The sequence below is a fragment of the Coturnix japonica genome, chromosome 1 (assembly GCF_001577835.2).
Source record: "Coturnix japonica isolate 7356 chromosome 1, Coturnix japonica 2.1, whole genome shotgun sequence".
In the NCBI taxonomy this organism is placed as follows: domain Eukaryota; kingdom Metazoa; phylum Chordata; class Aves; order Galliformes; family Phasianidae; genus Coturnix; species Coturnix japonica.
In genome coordinates, this window is record NC_029516.1 from 103,736,685 (window position 1) to 103,757,925 (window position 21,241).

A 21,241-nucleotide genomic window follows, 5' to 3' on the forward strand; every position below is an offset into this window, starting at 1 on the left:
ACTTCTATAAGGGTTTCCAGATTCTGAATGTATATTCACTACTTTGCTTTATTCTTCAGTATGGGAACATCATTGCTTAAAAATTATTCTGGATCAGTAAAAGCTGAAGGATTGAAGGGACAATTAATACTATTCTATTACATTTTATTGTAATTTCTAGCAATCTTTACTGTTTCTTCCAGTAATACATGTCATTATTTGGAAGACTGTAACTGTTGGAAGACAAACAGTGCAGAAATGTACACTCATGAATATCCCTTTCAAATGATGTATTACAGACTAATTCCATAAGAGGACTATTGGAAGACACGTTATAATCAACAAAGCCTTTTTAGTACAGTAACATATTTTGATTTTTTTCTAATTATCTTCTGCAGCCAGAAACTCATTTGAAAATCAATCTTTATTTACTAAACCTGAAAGGAGGAGGAAAAATAGTGTCAGAGTATCTCACAAATTGCCCGTGGCTGCAACTCGTAGGTTCAGAAAGTAGTTTCAAACTCTGAAATTGAAGCATTTCTGTTTTAGAAGGGAGATATATTTTGTGTAGTGCTCTTTCCTGTGAAATGATTGTTTCTCCTCCAAAGGTTCTTCATAATTTTTCTGTTAGGTCAACAGCTATAGCATTCTAGTCTCGCTAAAACAGGAGACTGTTTTTACAGACTGCTTAAAAAAAACACCTAGAAAACAGAGGAATTCCTGAATGTTTTTCCCCTTATTAAGGTAGAATCTATCAGTGTATAGCGACCTTAATTTAGGTCTTATATATTTAAAATAGCAGTGATTTAAAGTAATGGGAGAAAGGCCAGTTACTTAATTTACTCATTAAAGTGGCATTTTTAAGGCTAATGATTGAAATTGGTTGCCCAACAGGTACAAGTCTTTTGTAGCAGTAAAACATTTGTACAGCGAACTTTAACCAAGACTGCTAAAGGAGCAGTTTTAAATTGAATTATGTCTGTTTTTTCTTTCATCAAACCCTAAGTCAGGAGGATGAAGTTAAATTCTGTAACTTAGATGTTCCCTGAGCATTGCTTTCTATGTAGAAAGAAGTGAAATGTTTAGGAAGTTATCAAACCTTTTTATCTGCTACACAGAAAAGAACAGAGGTACAAACTGGTATCTCCTTGAATTTGATGAGGATTCGTTATCTCTGGTCTTTATTTTTGAGCTTTAAGTTCTGCCATCAGTAGTTTAGGTCCTACTTCATTGTTGCCACAGAACCGTTAACAGCATGTCCTAAATGTATTCTAATAATATTGTGAGATTATCTATACTGAACACCAAGGCTGCTATTGGATCTACCATAGAGATTCAGTGCTCACTGTGGTGTAGCTGAACTTAACTATATTTTAATTGTCTCATCTGACCATGCTTCTTTGTAGTGGTTCGGCTTGTTAGTCTATTAGTCCCGTGTATGGGAATGTGCAGAGTCAAAAAAATAAATAAAAATGAGGCCTCTTTTGAAAACCCAGAATTCTGTAAGATGGGGACACATTCACCTTTTCCATCCACTTTCCTCACTTTGTCAGAACAACAGCTTTTCACTGAATCAACTCACTTGTGGGAGAAAAGCTTGGAGCCTCACTTTTTTCTTATTTTTTTTTTTAATTGCATTTTCCCCAAAATTATCTGGGAATTGTAACCTGAAAGATAGGTGTGACTGTTTCAGTGAACCTTCTTGATGTGTGTGAAAAAAGTATACCTCTAAGAATTCTCATTACATATCTCTCTCATCTGAGAGACAAGGAAAAAAAAAAAAAAAAAAAAAGTGATAACAAAAAATTACATTAAATTATACATCAAAAATGAGGATTCATGTCTGATTATTCAAGAGAGTCTTATTGAAGTTTGAAGCCTCCAAATTATTTTATATTTCAGATTTATCATATTTGCTTGTACAATGTCACTGCTTTGTCTGACTTAATAAAATGAAGGGAGAATGCTCACTGTTTTTCCTGGAAAAAAAAAGTTTAATATTTATTTAATGCAATCTTGATTGGGGAAAAAAAAAAAAAAGTATATTACTATACGTGCATTGCACATCAGCAGGAAGATGTAGATTTAATTATTCTGAGCTGTTCCTTTCAGAAAATGTCCTGTAGATGTTATGTCACTGGGAAACTTGATCCTGATCCTTATATTTTCACCGGTGTTACCAGAGATAACTCATATTCTTGAGTTACACCAACACACATCCTGAAATGCTGCAGATACTTCATAGACAGTAGTCTGTACCTCCTCGTATATGTGCAGCATATGTCAAACAGCCTGCGGCTGCTAGGATAGCTACCATACCTTGAAATAGCATGTCGAGTCAACAGACACCACAACACACCAGAGGCTTAGCCAATATACTGATTTCAGCTATGGTGTATGAATTTCTGAATTCTGAGCTGTATCAACAGATTTTTGTAGTCCAGATGGGACTATAGATGTGTCCTTGCATTTTCAGCTTGTGAATTTATCTAGTAGGCTGAGCAGATACATTCAGTGAAGAAGCCCACATTCCATGCTCTGCACAAAATTTTCATTTGTTTAGATACACTATTTTAACAACAATGAAAATTCTTAAATGACATCTTGTGAACTAAAGATAGCCTCTATTTGATTGTTGTTGTTTATATATGTTTTGAAGAACAGCAGTTTCTAGTGTTGATGTATTTTAATTCACTGTATGTGTGAAAAGTGCCATTAGCATATTCATCACCCAGCCCAGAAGTAGTTTTACAATCCCTCTCACAGGCTGTTCATAAATTGTGAAATTCCTGTAGGATCAGCTCTGTCTCACAGAGAGCGTACGGCATCTGTTCTACAAGCATTCTCATGCAGAAAACAGTCAGTGTGAAAGCAGAGTGAACGAACTGGAGTCAAGACATTTAAAAAGTAATGTCTTTGGTTTTCCTGAGAAAAATAAATAAATAAATAAATAAATAAAAATGGCATCTTCCTCCAAACACAAGTACAGACAACTTGTGTTAGTTGTCTTAAGCTTCAACAGTCAGTAGCTTAACCTGTATGACTGAGCAGATTTCAGGCCCTGTTCTCCCAGTTGGCTGTTCACTGGAGTCTTGCACTGTCTCTTTGTTATAAGCAGCTGCTGGAGGCCAAGTTACAATTTGTACCTTCTTGTTTTCCTTGGGAACTGAGCAATGAACTAGTAGTTTTCAAGTACACTCTTATCTGTTGAGCTGTATTAATATAATACTCTCTCACCTGGAGAGTAGATTTGAAATTGCTGGGAACTTACTTCATGGCCAAAATTTGTTATACCATCAGGCAGAGATCTGTGCAAACAGCTCACTCGATGTTCATGCAAGGATTTAATTTGCCAGGTGTATACTTATCAGAAATCATCTTGTGATGTTCTTGGATGATGCTGGAATTAATGCACTACAATCATAAAGTAAAAACTCCCATCACCTAGCACTGTGTAAGGAGCTCTCCTAAAACACGTTTTCCCCTCTGGTTATAGCCAGAAGTATACCAGTTAGGGCACTCACAGAGCAGTCCACAGTCAAATATGCATGATTAGTGGGGGAGACTATAAACTGCTGCAGAGGCTCATCCATGCAAGCTAAACCAGTGGTGTAGATGTACCCATAATGTACTTCAGGAATTTGGCAGGTAATTGCAATGTTATTTTTTCCTGTTAAGATTTTTGTGGTACCATGAAAGTACCATGTTGCAAAGCAAGTATTTGAGACATCATGTGAAACAGTGCAAACCAACAAAATAGAGAAAAAAGTTGAGGTTTTAAAGAAAAAAATTGGGTTTTAAAGAAAACACCAAAAAGCATATACTTTTGTCAAGATAGAAAAATGTCCCTCATCTTTATGTGGTGTGTAGGAAAGTAGAAAAATAATGTAGCACTGAAACCAAAAGAAAATAGGACTTTTACTGATCCACAATTCTTTACAAGTGAATTTTTGGTCTGTGCTCTAGATGTATTTTCTACACTGAGTTAAAAATTGGAGCAAGATTGTCCCTTTCTGAGACTCAAAATGAAACAGATTTCTACAAGTTTATTGTGGATCAAGTAATAGCATATTTCTACTAATGAAATGATGTGTTGTGTCAGACAGTGGCATACCACCTTGCCTGCTCTCACATTAACTGAGATTTTTGACAGAAAATAAAGTTGAACAGCTACATGAGATGAGGTAATCAAGCCAGAAGATAGATGGGAGAAGAGTGGAAAGAGGAAAATGAAAACAAACCCCTTAATTTACATATCTCAGATAACAACAGGATCTTTCTTTACCTCTTTTGCTTATGTTAAGTCATAGTAGTTAACAATCTGAATCTGTGAACTTCAGACACAATTTGCCTCTTGTTATGCTTTTCAGTAATTTTTATTTTTGCTATTATCTGTTTTTGGAGGTCCACACATCGGTTATTTACTCAGGACCTAACAAAAAGGAAGGTTTTCTTGAAGTTGTCATGTGTTAGCACCTGGATGATATCTTTCCAGACTGAAAAAAAGAGAAATTGATAGAGAATATGCTGTTGCTAATTCACTGAGATATAGTTGGTAATAAGTGCCTTTATGCTTTTACAAACTGACACTGTTACTGTGCATTTGTTTTGAATTTGCTTTGTGTCTGTCTTTCTCAGTATGAATTGGTCAGCTTTGTAATAGGTTTATTGAAATGTTTACGATAAAGAGACCTATCTCTTTGTTAACTTCAGTCTTTTCCATCCCTCTTTCCTTTTTTTTTTTTTTTTTTTTTTTTCCTCTCTCTGGTGACCCTTTTTTGTCCTCAGCTGCTACTAACTGTAAGTTTTTCAGAAGCCAGTCCTGAGCAGAAACTAATTTGCTGGTGGTTTACAGCCTCCCATGGAGGATTTTTCTGTCTCATTGCTTATGCTGCAGTTAATCTACACTGCTCATGTTTTTATTTTTCAGGAAACCGAAGCAGCAGTGCAAGCTAAACAGCCGAATGTGGAAGAGGTTTTGTCTAAAGGGTGTCATTTATATAAGGAAAAACCAGCCACTCATCCAGTAAAGGTAATGAAGCAACCTTTAGCAATATCCATTACTATGTAATGGGTTATGCTTCCCCTGTTGTACACTTGTCCTTGATGTGCTCTGTTTAAAATCAATGAAAGAACTTGGCAAAGAGCATTTGTTCTGTTGTTGTTGCATAGCCAGAAACAATGTAGTGTACTGAGCTTGAAAATTTTTGCGTGTTGTGATGGGTTTATTTTATTTGACATAAAGATTATTTTACTTATTCAAGAGTAATTCACGCTGAAACCAAACTTAAATTTGTTGGGCTTAGTTAACACTATCAGATAAAGTCTTTTTAAACTACCTTATTTTAAATTACTCCTTCAGAAAGTCTGTATAAATTAAAAAACAAATGAACAAACAAACAAAAACACCTTTTTTTTTTTTTTTTTTGGAGGCAAGGTAACAGTCAAGCAGTAAAGAAGACCCTTTGCTTTAAAATTTTCCCACTGTGAAGGAGGGATGGTGATATAAAACTTTACCAATGAGTATATATGCCAGAATTCCTGTAGCATGGCTTCCCTCATTCTGTCTCGAAGCTGAGAACTCACTCACTGTTAAGAGGATTGATCCTTCCCAACCCTTCTCCTTTAGAAAAATATACTATAGAATCATTTTCCCCAGCACAGAAATCAGTAATTAAGGATCTGATAATTAAGAGTTCACTTAAACTGTGACAGCGACTTATTGATTATAGTATCTGTTGCAATTACAAAGATAGTAAACTTTGTATTTAGAATGTTTCCTAACCTATAGTTGTAAATAATCTCATTTTATGGAAGAAGATTTCCTTACAAAGTTAGAATGTCTGCAGGTGACCTGAAAAGTATATTTCTTGTGTATTTTTCCATGTGTAGTTGCTCTACTTGGGGTATAGTGAAGTGTTTTCCTACTTTTACAAAACCTCCTCTAAGTCTTTCAAATCCCACCAGCTGAATGGAGATTCATAGGGGCATGTGGATGCACTGATCTGCATTTTAGAAACTGATTCATGTTTAAGCATGTTTTAGTTTTTTTACTATCCTGATTAGAAGAATTTAGAAGCTATTTTCCCTGCCTTTTTGATATCTATGTTTTTGGGTTGTTTTTTTTTTTGTTTGTTTGTTTGTTTGTTTTTGGTTTGTTGTTTTGTTTTGTTTTTAAATAATGGTCAGTTATGCTAAAAAGTGGAAAAATACCAAGGAGGTGAGTCGAAGGTGACTTAAAAGTGGCGTGCTAATGAGAGTGAGCAGGCTTATGACTCAGCGTTGGGTGAAAATAGCACTATTATTATTGGGAATAGAAACATGTCATCTGCACGCTGAATGGATGATGGAACAAAAATCACACTAGAGTATCTATATATTCTCACTTGGTAGCAGCCATCTTCACATCTCTTAGTCCACATTTTTAAGCAAAGAATGTAAAGCAACAGGAAAAGAAAGTGAGATTTTGGCTTTCTAGGTTTTTGTAACTAAATTTAAAGAACAGCGAAACAAGTGCTGACACTTGCAGGGAGAATTGGTAGCACTTGCTTTGATGTTCCATCGATGAAAGAATAAATAGTGTGAAATGATTCTGTTTAGGCCAAACTTCTGATGTAGAAGTGTACTCCATATCTACTTAAGTGTTCACATCAAAGACTGAAAACTGCTGTTTCTGCCAGATCTTCTGGAACACAGTCAGCTGGAACAAGATAACTCTTTCAACAATCATTGATGTTCCTTGATTTGCAGTTTTGACAGTGATATTATAAAATGTGTCTGTAACGAATTTAATAACTATTTGTTGAATAGTGGATATTTCATTTCTTGTCCTTCTTTAATTAGATGTTACTTTTTTTATTACATTCTGGAGTTCAATTAATTGAACCTGTGAAGTTGATTTCCGGTTCACTGTCTTGTACAGTAAGTAATAAAGCAGTGTACATATACTGTCAGGGCTGCTGAGTGGCCTCCTTGGTGATATAAATTTCCTTAAGGTTCTCCCCATTTATGTCTACTGACTTTATTCTTAAATGAGTAATTTCCAGTACTATTCGTTATTTGTATGTTCCAATACAGACTTTTCAGACCAAGTCAAAGTAACTTTTTACTTAAAAGGAATTTTGTGGTAGCAGAAATGACTTATATTCAAATTGTTGTGTTTTTGAAAATAAGTTAACAAGGTTGCAAAGTTAAGTACTCAGATCTTAGAGTGGTGAATTAAAGTTGATGTGGTGGTCTTGTTTGCAGCAGAGGGTATGGGGAGTGCTCACACTGGGAGCAACGATTCAGTACTTAAACTCATAGTTCTTTTTTAGTTTGTTGCTGTAAGCAGCACTTTTCCTGTGAAGTACTCAGTTTCTGCTGTGAAGAAAAATGGCTAATTCCCTCGTAGGCTGTTTCAAGCCAGTCATCACAGTGGTGTCTAAGCGCTTCATAAACATTGCTTTATTTTAGTTTTGTGTTTGATTGCTTTCTATTTTCCAGAGAAATGAAAGGAAGAAAAAACAAAAGTTGGGTCAAAGTAAATGTATCACTAGATGCAAATATAAAGGGGAAAAAAAAAGAAAAAAAAAAAAAAAAAGCAGTTTTCTTAACTTGTGATATTAAGCATATGCATACCTTAAGTTCAAAATAATTTCCCAGACAATTATGACAAAAATATGAAGGTTTACTTGAGACTAGTGTGTGTTTCAAGCAAATAAAATATTTAAGAACAGTTTCCCGCATCGAATCAACTCCCATGGAACAGCATAATGGTCTTAACTGTGTTTATATATAGGGACTGAAGCACAGAGTGAATTTAAATGTAGCAGATATGTTTATATATCAGATTTGAAACACTGACAACCAGGTACTTCAACATCATGTTATGTAACTTTTTTATAAGAGAAATGCACAAATTTCATTATTTCAGTTGCATCTGGGATTACTGAAGTGTTCTGAAAATAAAAAAATACCTCATATTGGAGTCACAAAAAGGTTTTGTAATAAAGTGCAGTAAAGTGTAATAAAGGCACGATTTACTTGCATGTCATTGTTTGACAACTTTCCACAGCATTTGGTTAATTAGATGTTATTTTCCTAGCTTCCTGTTTTGTTTTTTTTTTTGTTGTTGTTTTTTTTTTCTTCTTTTCAATTTATGACATGGAATTCCCATGGCCTTTATTCATACTGCAGGCCTGCCCTGTCTTGGGAAGTATCAGGGAGTTCAATGTATTAGCGCAGTCATGGGCATTGGGTCTAAATTTATGTTCATCATTGACTTTATTCTGAGATTTTGTAGTCCTTAATATTTGCAAACTTCATAATAGATTCAAAACACTCTAATGAGAGTATAAATTCAAGGATTTCTATTAGAACATAATTGAAGTGAGGGTTGAAACTGAGATCAGCTCTACTTCTCAAACACCATCAGTTATTTTTTATAACGTTAGTCTCAGCCATGGACTTTTTAATTTTCATACCAGTTTTTTGTTTAATTCTTATAAAATGTCATCTTTAAGTCATTAAAAAACACAGCCCAAGTCTCTAAAGTAAGCAGTAGGCAGAAATGTAAGTAATAATCTGATAGACTACTCATGTGTTGAACACGTGCTTCATTTGAAACTTGTCCAAATGAAATATTTTTTTTTATAATGTAAATGATTATGAATTCTGCTTCTGTTAGAATTTTTCTACGTCCTTCAGTAGGAAGTCCCAAGAGCGAAGCCAACATTTATTACGTAGGGTTAAAGTTAGTCAGTCTTCAAGTGGGTTAATTTTAAATTTGTAACTTTTATTAGATACCTAATCACTTGATTAGCTGTCATGTAAATGTCCAAAATGTTTAGGAACAAAATTTGAGCAAAGGCCTTGATAAAATTCTCAACTATCAGTAAACCATCCATCTTGATGTTATAGTTGACTGAAATATGGATATTTTCACATATTCACAAAGCATTCTAACAGTGATTATACTGGAACTTTGCAATATAGAACTGTAATAATACTCTTCTTGGCATATGTAGTCCTAATATATGCCCATTCAAGAATCAAAAAACAGGATTGGACGTGTGATCCTTTAAGCCCAGGCACTTCGATAGTCAGACACATCCATATTAGAGAAACGAATTTCATGCTTTTACAATGCATTTCTGTAAAGTAGTCTTTACATGGATGGGAACGTGGAGGTTACAGAGCTTGCTCCTGGTGCCAGTACCAATAGAAAGAAAGTAACCCCAGTCTCCTGAATAACAGCTCTCTGAATGGTTTACTGAGGAAGGGATATCTGTGGCAAAGTAAAAGTTGCAGTTTCCTTCCATGGCACTCCATTTCTCCTTTTCTGTCTTTCTGATTAGGAGAGTAAATAGTGGTGTTGAAAAAGAAGATGTAAAAAGTACCTTTACAACTTGGTTTCATTCACCTCAATCTTCCCTTTAAAATATTACATTGCTTTTCTGTCTGAAAACGCCTATGTAGTTTTAGTGCTGTCAATGAAATTAGTTCAGGTATGAATATTATCCTCCATTTAATAGCACCAGGACTGACATTTAAAGGAAATCAATAAATCTATAAAAGTGCTCCTCAATGCAACGTATTTTAATGTTAATACTTGTCACTAAAACTCTAGAGCTTCAATTACAGCAAAATTATTGTGCTATATGAAGTGAACATTTGAATGCATATGTGCTAATTTATGGCAGATGCAAGATTGGATTGAACTGTAAATTTGACAGAAGAGTTTGGAACTAGCTACTCTCTTATTAGTGGTGTACATGTTGTTTCTGTTTTGTCATTGCTGAAAACAAATCACTGCCTCACATGCATATGAATGAAACAGCTACTCACAGTGAGGTCCAATATTATATTTATAATATTCATGTATTTTTCCTGAGTTAGTGTGAATATCTGTTAAAACAAAGCTGAATTTGGTAGTGTAATCTCTTGAGCTTTTAAGGGCTATCTACACTTGCTGCTATTGAGTAGATACTGGTGCAGTTGTCTACATTTGAATATCTAGAATGAGGTTCTTGGGTGTGAGCAGTAGGAAAAAAAATGTTTGGAAATGTGGGAGATGTGTTTGTGCGTGCCAATAATTCACAAAGAAATAATGTATGATTTGTCATATGCTACATTTGTTTTGCATAGCTAATTGCTTTTTCTCTATGGCCATCATATTCTATTATTAAGGATAATTTCTGATATTCCTGACTCTTTATTTTAAATTTAATGCAGTTTTTAAGCTACTCCTGGAAGTAAAATTATTTTGTAGTGCAGAGTTATATCCGTTCTCTTCTGTCCTATTGAAAAGAATTTGCACAATGCAATCTGCGGAATTTATACCAACTAATATTTTTTGTCTCCATTAATGATAGATAGAAAAGAACTTTGCATATGTAAGAGTACCTTTTGGTGAAACTTAAGGCAAATTCCGTAAGCAGTGTCCAAGGCGTCAAAATGTATGCATATGCATGTGTACGTAATTCAATTTAATGTTTCTTCTTTACCCCTCTCCTACTAAAGCCATCTTGTTAGACTCAAAGTACTTAAATATCTTTCTTAATAGACATCCTGTTTCCATTAGTGCTGAATAATAATTTAGACTGCATGTCTGATCATGACTAGGATGTAGGAGTGCTAAAAGCACCATTGAATGGCATTGGTGTACTGGGCTGATATCACAGATTTTCAGGAGTTGGAAGGGACCTCAGGAGATCATCAAGTTCAACTTCCCTGCTAAAGCAGGTACACTACAGTAGGTCACACAGGCAGGCATCCAGATGCATCTTGAATATCTCCAGAGGAGGAGACTGCGCAACCTCTCTAGGCAACCTGTTCCAGTGCTCCATCACCCTTACTATAAAGAAGTTCTTCTGCATGCTAGCATGGAACTTCCTATGCACAAGTTTTAAGCCACTACTCTTTGTGCTTCGCTACACAATACCTCGAAGAGCCTGGTCTCATCCTTTTGACTCCCACCTCCCTTTAGACATATATATACGTTAGTCAGATCCTCACTCAGTCGTCCTTTCTTCAGGCTGAGCAGACCTGGGTTACTCAGCCTTTCCTCATATGGGTGGTAGTCCAAACCCTTTTATCATCTTTGTAGTTCTCCACTGGAGTCTATCTTAGATGTCCCTGTCTTTTTTGAAATGCAGAGCCCAGAATGAGACATGTGGTAGTCAAAACATGACCTCATCAGGATAATCAGGACAGTCAAGGGCTGGCTATGTTTGGTTTTTTTTTTTTGTTTTGTTTTGTTTTGTTTTTGCTTTAAATAACAAATGGTCAGGAAGCAGCTTGAAATAGATAAGCAGTTTTCATTTTAAGAGTTTAGAAATGCTAGAATGTAATTAGCATGCCTCATCCTACTTTACAGTCCCTCGAGTGAGGAATAAAGGTGGAGTAGAAGCATTGTTTTTGAGTCTAAACGCCTCTCACAGTTATCTGAGGACTGATAATTCACATTCCAGACTTTCATATAGGTTTTGTTTAAAAGTAGCAGCTTACTCATTACTGCTCAGGACTGTTTACGATTCCTTGAGATCTCCTAAGGTTTGTTGGTGGTTTTTTTTTGTTTGTTTGTTTGTTTTTGTTTGTTTGTTTTTGTTTTTTTCAGTAGGTTGAAGAAAATGTTCTGAATTGCAGAGATTTTTTGCCGTGGTTATTAATACAAAATTCCCTCTCTATTTTAATTTAATAAAATGAGCATCTCAGGTTTATGGCAATTAAAAACAGAACAAAAAAGAAAATAGATTGGGGGGGTAAGGAGGCAGCCTGGTGAGAGGAACCACACAGCACAGAATGGGACTGGGCGTGGGGCCGAGGTTGGTTAGGGGTCCAGTGGCATAGTCTGTAGGTTGTACCTGAGCTTCAACAGACTAATTTCTGTGACAAAAGATGCTCTCACAACTGTAATAATGTGAAGCTTTATTTTTTTTTTCCTCCCCAAACAGGTCATACTGTATTCTCCCATCTCTCTCCCACTTGTGAAGATTAATTGTTGTTTCTATGTAGGTTTTTGTTGTAAATTCAGGTGGTCCACCAGATGGAGGGGAAAAAAAAAAAAAAAAAAAAAAAAAAAAAAAAAAAAAAAAAAAAAAAAAAAAAAAAAGGGCCCGGAGAGGGGGGTGGAGTTACATTTATTAACGTCCTATAAATTTAATGTATTTTTAACTTCTATTCCAGAAAAAATTAGAAGACTTGAATGTGGATTGGAAGGCAATAAACCATTTAATTCTACAACTAAAGGAAAGGCCGACATTCGGGGAGCCTGCCCTTTCCTCTCCAGGTGTCTGTAAGTGTTTCATTGTATACATCTTCTTAAGTAAGTCACACAGTTAACATGAAAGTTGCTTGTTCATATTTCAGCTTTAGCTTGTAAAAGGGAGGTGTGCTGGTATGGCATTCACCTTGCTTTTTTTCCTTTCATTTTTGTATAATGTTTCTCAGAAGACAAATTTGTTTATGTATTTAGTGAAATGATTGCAACTTAGTTTTGAAGTTATTACCTGTTTCAAAGTCTTGTTTCTTTATTCTATTTAGAGAAAATATCATGACTTCTTACATTCATTCATTAAGTAAATATGATGAAGGAAAAAAAAAACCTAAATTAAAAGGTAATAATGTTAGTCAAATAGATATAAAATTGTTAAAAAATGAATTTCTGTAAATACTTTTTTCTATAATATGACCGATGAACTGGGACTGTTTCAAGACAAAGTATCTGTATTCATAGAAATACAGAATTCAATGTTAAGTCTGTGGTATACACCAATGGGTGTCCTAAGTTCATGAATATGCAACAAGAGACTTAGTCTCCATTTAAATTAAGTTATTTGAATAATATTGGGGGGTTTTTTTGTACATGTTCCTTATATCTCTTTGTACCTGCTGTCTTCCTACAAGGACTATAAACTCACTCTTAAATCCCTAATACTTATGTATATTTTCCTACTGCTTTGCTTAAAATGTATAGATTAAGCTTGGTTGGAAAAGATACTTAATTGAAGCACTGGGCTAAGGGCTGAGGGTCTAAAGTCAAGGTTCTTCACTTGATAGTAAAAATTGTCATCTCAGTTGCTTGGAATGAAAAGTGTTTTACACCCATGCAAAGCTGGTGATCTGCTCAGATCTGGGAGAAGTGTCTTCTACTCTTGAGTTGCTCATAAGATGTAATACAGTGACAAAATGTCCTGGGATTTAATTATTTGTAGGATGTTTTTCTTGATTGCTTTTAGTAAATTTTAGTGGATAACATATGAGAAAAGCTGATACTAGAGAATTCTTTATCTTCTGCTTGTGACTTTCTGTGACAGCAAAGAAAAAAAAATCTTTTCCTGGGAAGTAAATAATTGCCCCATTTAGGCAGGATACAGAATATTCAGTACCAGAGGACAAATGCAACCTTTGTCAGAATTATGTTAATTCAAGCAAGGCAGATGACTTGCTTAATGATGTGTTGAATCTCACTACATAGGAACTATAATTTATTTTTTTGTGATTTAGAACCGTTCTAGTGTTTATCTTTTTCATATTCTAAAAAGGGTAAATACCACCAGTCCATTTTTATTTAAAAAACTTGTAGCACAACAATATCCTTACTTTACAGGTCTTTGTTCTAAGGCACGCTGTAGAAATTCATTTAATGACATGGGGGAACTGAAGGAGATGTGTAATCATTTTTTTGATGTGCTAGGTCACTAAACTTGCTGTGTCAGTTTTGCATGTCAGCAGGTTATGTCAACTTCCAGTGGGAGGGAGTGTTTTTGATCTGTGAATTTGTTGTTAGAAAGAAAGTGGTAATAAGAGAGAGAACACAGCATAGTCGTTCATCAGATTCCTATATTAACTAATCTGACGCTGAAAAATTACTAAATTACTAATTTACGTTAATGCAAGATGTAAGCCCTGACCACTAACATTTCTGAGACTCAGCAGATGAAATTATACATGCAGAAAATGAAAGCACTAGTGTTCACTTGTTCTCTAAAGGATTAGACAGGAAGTAAGATTGATTTCCTTTCTAGTGCCAAGAGCACTTAAAATGTGAACCTGCGCTTGTAATGCTAACTCATAATTTTTCTTTATTTGGGTCAGTTTACTGCAATAACATCATTATAAATGTGCTATCATAAAATCGGACAGTTCAGAAGGGAGCTGTGGAAACATGTATTCTTCTTGTTCAAAGCAGGGTCAATTAGAGCAGGTTGCTCGGGGCCATGTCCTGAATGTTTTGAAGACAGGTTTTAATAGAATCATGGAATCACCAAGGTTGGAAAAGACCCACAGGATCACCCAGTCCAACCATCCACCCGTCAGCAATAGGTCCCAGTAAACCATATCCTTCAACACAATGTCCAAACATTCCTTGAACACCTCCAGGATCAGTGACTCCACTACCTCCCTGGGCAGACCATTCCAGTGCATGACCACTCTTTCAGAGAAGTAGTATTTCCTAACACCCACCCTGAACCTCCCCTGGCACAGCTTGAAGCCATTGCCTCTAATCTGTATCACCAGTTACACAAGAGAGGAGGCTGACCCCCAGCTCACTACAAGCTGTCTTCAGGTAGTTATAGAGAGCAATAAGGTCTCCCCTGTGCCTCCTCTTCTCCAGACCAAACAATCTCAGCTCCGTCAGCTGCTCAGTATAAGGCTTGTGCTCCAGTCCCCTCACCAGCTTTGTTGCCTTTCTTTGAACACGCTCCAGGGCCTCAATGTCTTCCTTGTGTCTTCCTTTCTTGCTGTGAGGGGCCCAAAACTGGACACAATACTTGAGGTGTTGCTTCACCAGAGCTGAGTACAGGGTAATAATTTTTACCCTGTTTCTGCTGGCGGCACTGTTTCGGATGCAAGCCAGGATGCTATTGGCCTTCTTGGCCACCTGGGCACACTGCCAGCTTATGTTCAGCTAAGCATCAATCAATACCCCCGCGTCCATTTCCTCTACACAGTCTTCCATCCACTCTGCCCCAAGCCAGTAGCATTGCCTGGGGTTGTTGTGGCCAAAGTGTAAAACCCAGCATTTGGTCTTGCTGAACCTCATGCCATTGGCTTCAGCCCAACTACCCAGCCTGTCCAGATCCTGTTTATGATGGTGGATAGTGATAAGACAAGGGGGAATGGTTTTAATCTATAACAGGGGATCTTTATGTTAGAGATTAGGAGAAAGTATTTCACATAGAGAGTTGTGGCACACTGGAACAGGTTACCCAGGGAGGTTGTGGATGTCCCATCCCTGGAGGCATTCAAGGCCAGGCTGGATGTGGCACTGGGCAGCCTGGTCTAGTGGTTGGAGGCCCTGCATATGGCAGGCGGATTGAAACTAGATGATCATTATGGTCCTATTCAACCCAGGCCATTCTATGATTTTATGATTTTACTCAAGTGCCCTCATGTCATCATAGGACATGTCTTCCAGCCCTTTACCCTCCTCTGCAGTATTCGAGGTGTAGCCACACCAATGCTAAGAGTAGCATGAGAATCACTTCTGCAGTCTGTCCATCTGTGCTGCGTTTGCACCCCAAAAGGCCTGTTGGAGCAGACTGTTGGCTGGTGCTGAGCTGCTATCACCAGCAACCCCAGGTCCCTTTCTGCTGAGCTGCTCTCCAGCCTTTATTCTCACAGTATTTGCCTGTATCTGGTTTTTCTCCATTCCAGGTGCGGTACTGTCAACAGTTTCTGGGCCAGTTCCATGACTAGTGGGCTGGATGGGTTTTCACAAAATCCATGCCTCTGGAAAAGGGAAACAGGGGACCCCAAAATAATTAAAAACAGTGGTAATGCTCTGAGAAGAAACAAACAAATTTTACTAAATATGGTATCAGAATGCAAGATAACACACTATAATACAGTATAATTAGAATTGAAGCTAATAAATCAAATATGAGAGAGTATCTGAAAGCTGTAGGCCTTACAGTAATACTAAGGTGATGCACTCAGTCGGGACAGGCAGCAGCGAGGAAAAATGAAGGAGTAGAGTGAAGAAGAGCACAATCAGATTACCTTGCCAGGAGTTATATCTCCGCTCTGAAGAATGTAGTTCTTCTCTTCTGGACAGGTACCCAGAACTGGGACATTAACATTTTAACTCTCAGTGCCCTACATGATGTTATAATGTGAAATACCAGTAACCAAAAATCATAAAATCATGACATTCCACCCCTTATTCTACATCACTACATCATGTTTAATATATACAAACAAACCGTAATTAAACACATGCACACACAAACCTAGATATATATACCATGATAGGTACCCATTGTTTTTCATTGTTGAAGGTATGATTAGTTATCAGTGTGAACTGCTTGAAATATTGCAGCTGAAGATGCTCTTAAAAAGTGCACAGAATAATTTTGGAAGGACTCTGTGAAGCAATGGAAGTATCTCCTGTTGATAAATTTTTGTTTCCTGGTTCTGCCTAGATTTTTGTTGATGCCTGTGTTGCTGGGACTGGGGAATGAAGATGTAATTGGCTAAGTTCTGCTGCCCTGTCAGTTGTCATTTTGTCTAGTCTGGTTACAAGAACTCAGCCAGAGGGTCCTACTAAATATACCATCTGGTAGCTGTAATAGAGGGAAGGGACTCTTTGTATAATTATTTCTAGGTCTCTATATTATGGTTTGCTTGGGAGAAGAAATACTAAAAAATGTCCATGATATCCCACAAGGCCAGTGTGCCCCAGGCATAATGAACAAGAACTACTTTTCCTGCTAGGAAAATGTACTTAGCTGAGGGGTACGTCTAAAACATTAGCAAAGATTGACTTCTAAGACAAGATGATTCAGGAAGGAAATCACACTTACTATCTGTACATGCCATTATAACACGAAATTGTGTCAACATTTCTATCTAAATAACTTGATGCATTGCTTAGCCAGCAGTTTGAAAACAATGTAAGTAGAGAAATGCAGTTTTGGAATGTGCTTTTATAGGACAAATTTTAATAGTATCTTTAGCATTCATCAGATTTCTTTTGTAGTGAAGTGCTACCTCTGCATTTACTTAATAAGTTATATAGTGCTTTGTAAAACTTTGTGAATACATTTTGGGGTAGGAAACAACCCTGGCTTTGTTCTTGAGGAGTTCATTCTCCCTTCTTTACCTTCATTTCAAGGCAAAAGTTTGTTCACTTTTATTTGGAATTATACTTGAAAATAAAATTTCTTAAAAGGATATCTTCTCATTCGAAGTCATGCTTTCCTTGAATTTAGTGGAACTTTAAAAACAACAGAATTAAAACAGTTTAAAATATGCGTTCAGCTAATTTTACACTTTGTATGAACTGAAAATGGTACTTTATATTGTCACTCCTGACATTTGTATAATTCATTCAGTGTACTCTCTGTATAGTTTCAGTTTTTCACTGAATTTTTAGGCAAGTTTTTGTCTCATGTTTAAATGTTTAATCGAGTGACATAGAAAAGGATATGATCAAGAAATGAAGAAAAAGTTAAGAGTGTTAATGTCAATTACAGTGGCAAAATTGCTTCCAAAATTAAGTAGAATTCAAGTTGTTTTTTTTTTTCTTTTAAAGCTTTAAGATGGCAGTCCTTAATTTGGAGCATTATTTTTAGGTCTCTTTATAAAGTACCATTTTCATTTTACAATTTGCAGTTGAGTTAGAGATACGTATGGCAGAGATGCTATATATATGTTGACAATTATAGTGTATTTTAAACAAATAAAAAGAGGAAAGATGTTACTGCTTCTTGAGTGCATAGAACCAAATCTGTCGCATGCTTTCAGAGTAATTTGCTTTGAGGTTAGGAGCTGGAGTATTGAGGCACGAAGCCAGAGGTTCAGATTCCATGCATAGGGGAATAAGGCTTTTCAGGAGTTAGAATGAATTAGGGAGAATGTAGAAGAGCGTTACTTCAAGTTGAGACCATTAAAAGCAAGTTGGAATATGTGGTTTATGAGCTGCTGTAACTTCACAAACTTCACCAAAGCAGAACTCGTCACTGCTTATTTGTGTATATATTAAGTTGAGATGCAGTAAAAAGATTTGGAGGCAGTTAACTCCTGGGTCTGTTGCACTTTGAATTTTGGGTTTTGAGTTGAAAGAATGGAATTTGTGAATCTGTGGAATTTACTGACAATAGAGCTATATTGTTTGCTTTTGCTTTTATATTTTATTTGAAAGAGTGCTTCTTAAGGCATGTCTCCTTTGGTTTGGGAATTATTAGTTTCATGGAGAAACAAGAAGCAAACAAATCCCCACCTGGACTAGGCTTCATGCATTTCTTAGACTTATAAGAGCTTATAAAACAGTTCTTAAAAGAAAAATAAAATAAAAATCACTCTTCTTGTGTATGTAGAGCTGTTAGGTTATTTTGTCTGAAATTCCTGTGTGTTGCTTGGGTAGTAACATAGCTTAAATATCTACTTGGGTAACAAAGGGAGTAACTAAAATATACAGATCCTGAGATTGTATGTTTTTAAGGAAAACTGACAACAAATAAAAGCACATACATAAAAATACATACCTTGATGCAATAACATGTGGCTTAAAATGAAATTCCATAGATTTAAACTGAAATTCTTGCAGTGCTAGTGTCTGTATTTTGTGCACCTGGAATTTTATTTTCATATTCTTTGCCCAGGTGAGTGATCTGTGTTTTTATTAGTACTAAGATGGAGAGTTATACATACTTAGCACAGCATTATGAAGGCTGCCTGGGTAAATCTCTGATATGTTCGGTTAAAAATTTTCGGTTAGAGTTGGAGAGAAGTGTCTTTGAAACTGTAACTGTTGAAATTTATTCACTTCTTGGGCTTCAGATATGAATCATACAGCATCTCTCTTTGAAATGAAAGCAGAAATATGGCTTGTCTAAGAGACAATGACAAAAATATGAGGAAGGAAATGATAACAACCAGATTTGGACAAAAATGCACAAGGGAAACTATTTTTTATTATTTTCTTTTGGCAGTATTTCATTGCTAATGTGTTCTGAAGCAGTCATTGTCTATATACTGCACACAATGGTTGAGTGATCACGTATGCACTAGTTCAGAGCACTGTCTCTCAGAATTTTCAACTGATAGTCTTTAAATCCTCCTGAGTTTATTGTGCACATGAATGCATATCTATGTGTGTATTTAGGGGGCAAATTAAAAACAAATGTACAAATCAGAGAGTCTGTGTTGTTTAGAGCACCTGACATAGCATAATTGAGACCAAGCATACTCACAATAATTCCTTGGGGAAGACTGAGCAATCTAGGAACCTGTGCTCTTACAGCACTTGTCCAAGTGTTATTTAAAAGATACAGTGCAATAATACCATTTGAAATGCTTGTGAATGGGTCATTATAGATACTTAATATTGCAGAACCATTTTCCACAGTGTTGAATAAAGATAAAAAGCAAAAATGAACAGGAAACAATGCAGTAAAGAAACGTCATGGAGAATACTTTGAGTTCTTGAATAAGTGCTAAGCAAAAAGAGCAGGGTTTTACATCAGTTAGCCTATCAAAGATTGCTCACTCTATTATAAAGTGGAATAGTAAAGGAACAGATCATTGTCTTCACCTTTCCTTTTGGTTGTTCTGTGCCTTCAGAGGAAGGAATAAATAATATTTTATATAAACCATTTTAGTTTGTTTGGGTTTGTCATTTTACTTTACAGTCATGTGTAGTGAAGACGTTCACAGTTACCAACCTGATTTGGTCCTGTTATTTGTAAACCACCATATATCCACTTTTCCCATTGTGTTCAAGAATGAAGTTGTCTGATTATTCCATCTGATTTTCATTTGGAAGCTTTCTTACTTTAATACATGCCACATCTAACAGCAGTGTGCCACAAACCTGAATCTGTTAACATTTGATTGGAGATTTTTCAAGGTCAGGACCCAGTTTCACAAGCAGTTCTGTTTTTCAATACAGCTGACATCAGACACAAGCTGAAGACAAAGTTGTCTAATAAAGCTTTCAGATTCAATTTTCTCTCTGCATATAGCTTCAGGAATCTCTGGAGGTCATTCACAGCATGTACTGCAACACCAACAGGGAGAAGTAATGAAAAGAGTCTGGATAAAAAGCTGACACTATGCCTTCAGAGCTGCGTGAATAAAAACATAATAAGCAAGTTTATAAACTCAAATCTCTGTGATCCTCAGAATTTCAGTCTTGATCTTTATAGCATATATTGATGTGAGGATTTGCCTATGGATTATCTGACAGGTAGAAAAATACATGCCAAATATTACTTAAGCCACACAAACCAGCTTTAAATCAAAGGAAATAAGGTTTCCACTTTATATTTTACATCCTATTTCAGGGGTCTCACTGTAGGTTACCATCTGTAACAGTGCAGTTTAAAAGGGAATGTGGACCTTTATTTTGATTTTTTCAGGGCTCAACTGATTAAATAAAACTGTGAATTACTACCCAGAGTTTTTACTATACATACTCGTATGATGAAATGTAAATAGGAAAGTGAAAACAGGAGTTGCTTCACTGTTACTGAAGACAATGTGAAATCCAGATCTGCTTTTTTTCAGCAAGTTGTTGAAAGCACGGCTGTCAAGATTTATGACATAAGTAAGAGTAATGCTATCATCAGTCTTTCAAAGGACCACAGCTACTTCATTTTTGAAATATGGTCTGATGTTTTCTTCGGAGGAGTGGGTTTTGCAGTGCATTTTTTTTTTCATTTAATTTTTTTATCAGTAGTGGCAGGATTACAGGAGTCATTTTGATTAAACTCAATGAAATGTAAATGACCATCTTGACAAATTCATCATTGTAATATTGATAGCTTGTACCAAGTGAGAGCAAAGAGCTAAGTTACAGATATGGTTGTTTTTTGGTTGTTTTTGGTTGTTGCTGTTGTTGTTGTTTACGTGGCTTATATAACATAGCTCAGGAAAAAAGCAGAATTTCTCTTTTTCTATAGAGAGTTTAGCACACTCTGCAGAATCCAGACCTTACCATTTCTGAGGAATGTGGTGACTGTAGGATTCCTTTTTTTATTATTATTTATTTTTTTATTTAACGCAAAGAGAATAAGAATTTGAACTGGTTCATCCAGGAAGGTATGGAAAAATTGTTTCTTGGTCGAACTCCAATGAAGCATAGATAACTAAATTCTCTAGTGTGTGCTCTTTTTTAGGCTGAGTCTAAATCAGATTCTTGTTTTAGGTTGCACATTTTTTTTTCACTCCTTAAGCCCACTTTCGCCTCTTTCGCCTGAATACTATTTTTGTTGACAATTAGGATAGCATGGACTTGCAAATAGCAGTAATATTTCTTTTCTGTTTAATTTAT

At 35.9% G+C, this 21,241-nt stretch overlaps 1 protein-coding gene across 19 annotated transcripts in view; it reads left to right on the forward strand.

Moving 5' to 3' along the window:
- The window catches only part of DMD (dystrophin), a 1,014,969-nt gene that overhangs the window by 673,166 nt on the left and 320,562 nt on the right, over positions 1–21,241 (forward strand). For all 19 annotated transcript variants that reach the window (XM_015884249.2, XM_015884262.2, XM_032449414.1 and 16 more), the window contains 2 exons: positions 4,910–5,011; positions 12,148–12,256. In XM_015884249.2, coding sequence (XP_015739735.2) covers positions 4,910–5,011; positions 12,148–12,256 — 211 coding nt within the window. The remainder of the gene's footprint in view (positions 1–4,909; positions 5,012–12,147; positions 12,257–21,241) is intronic.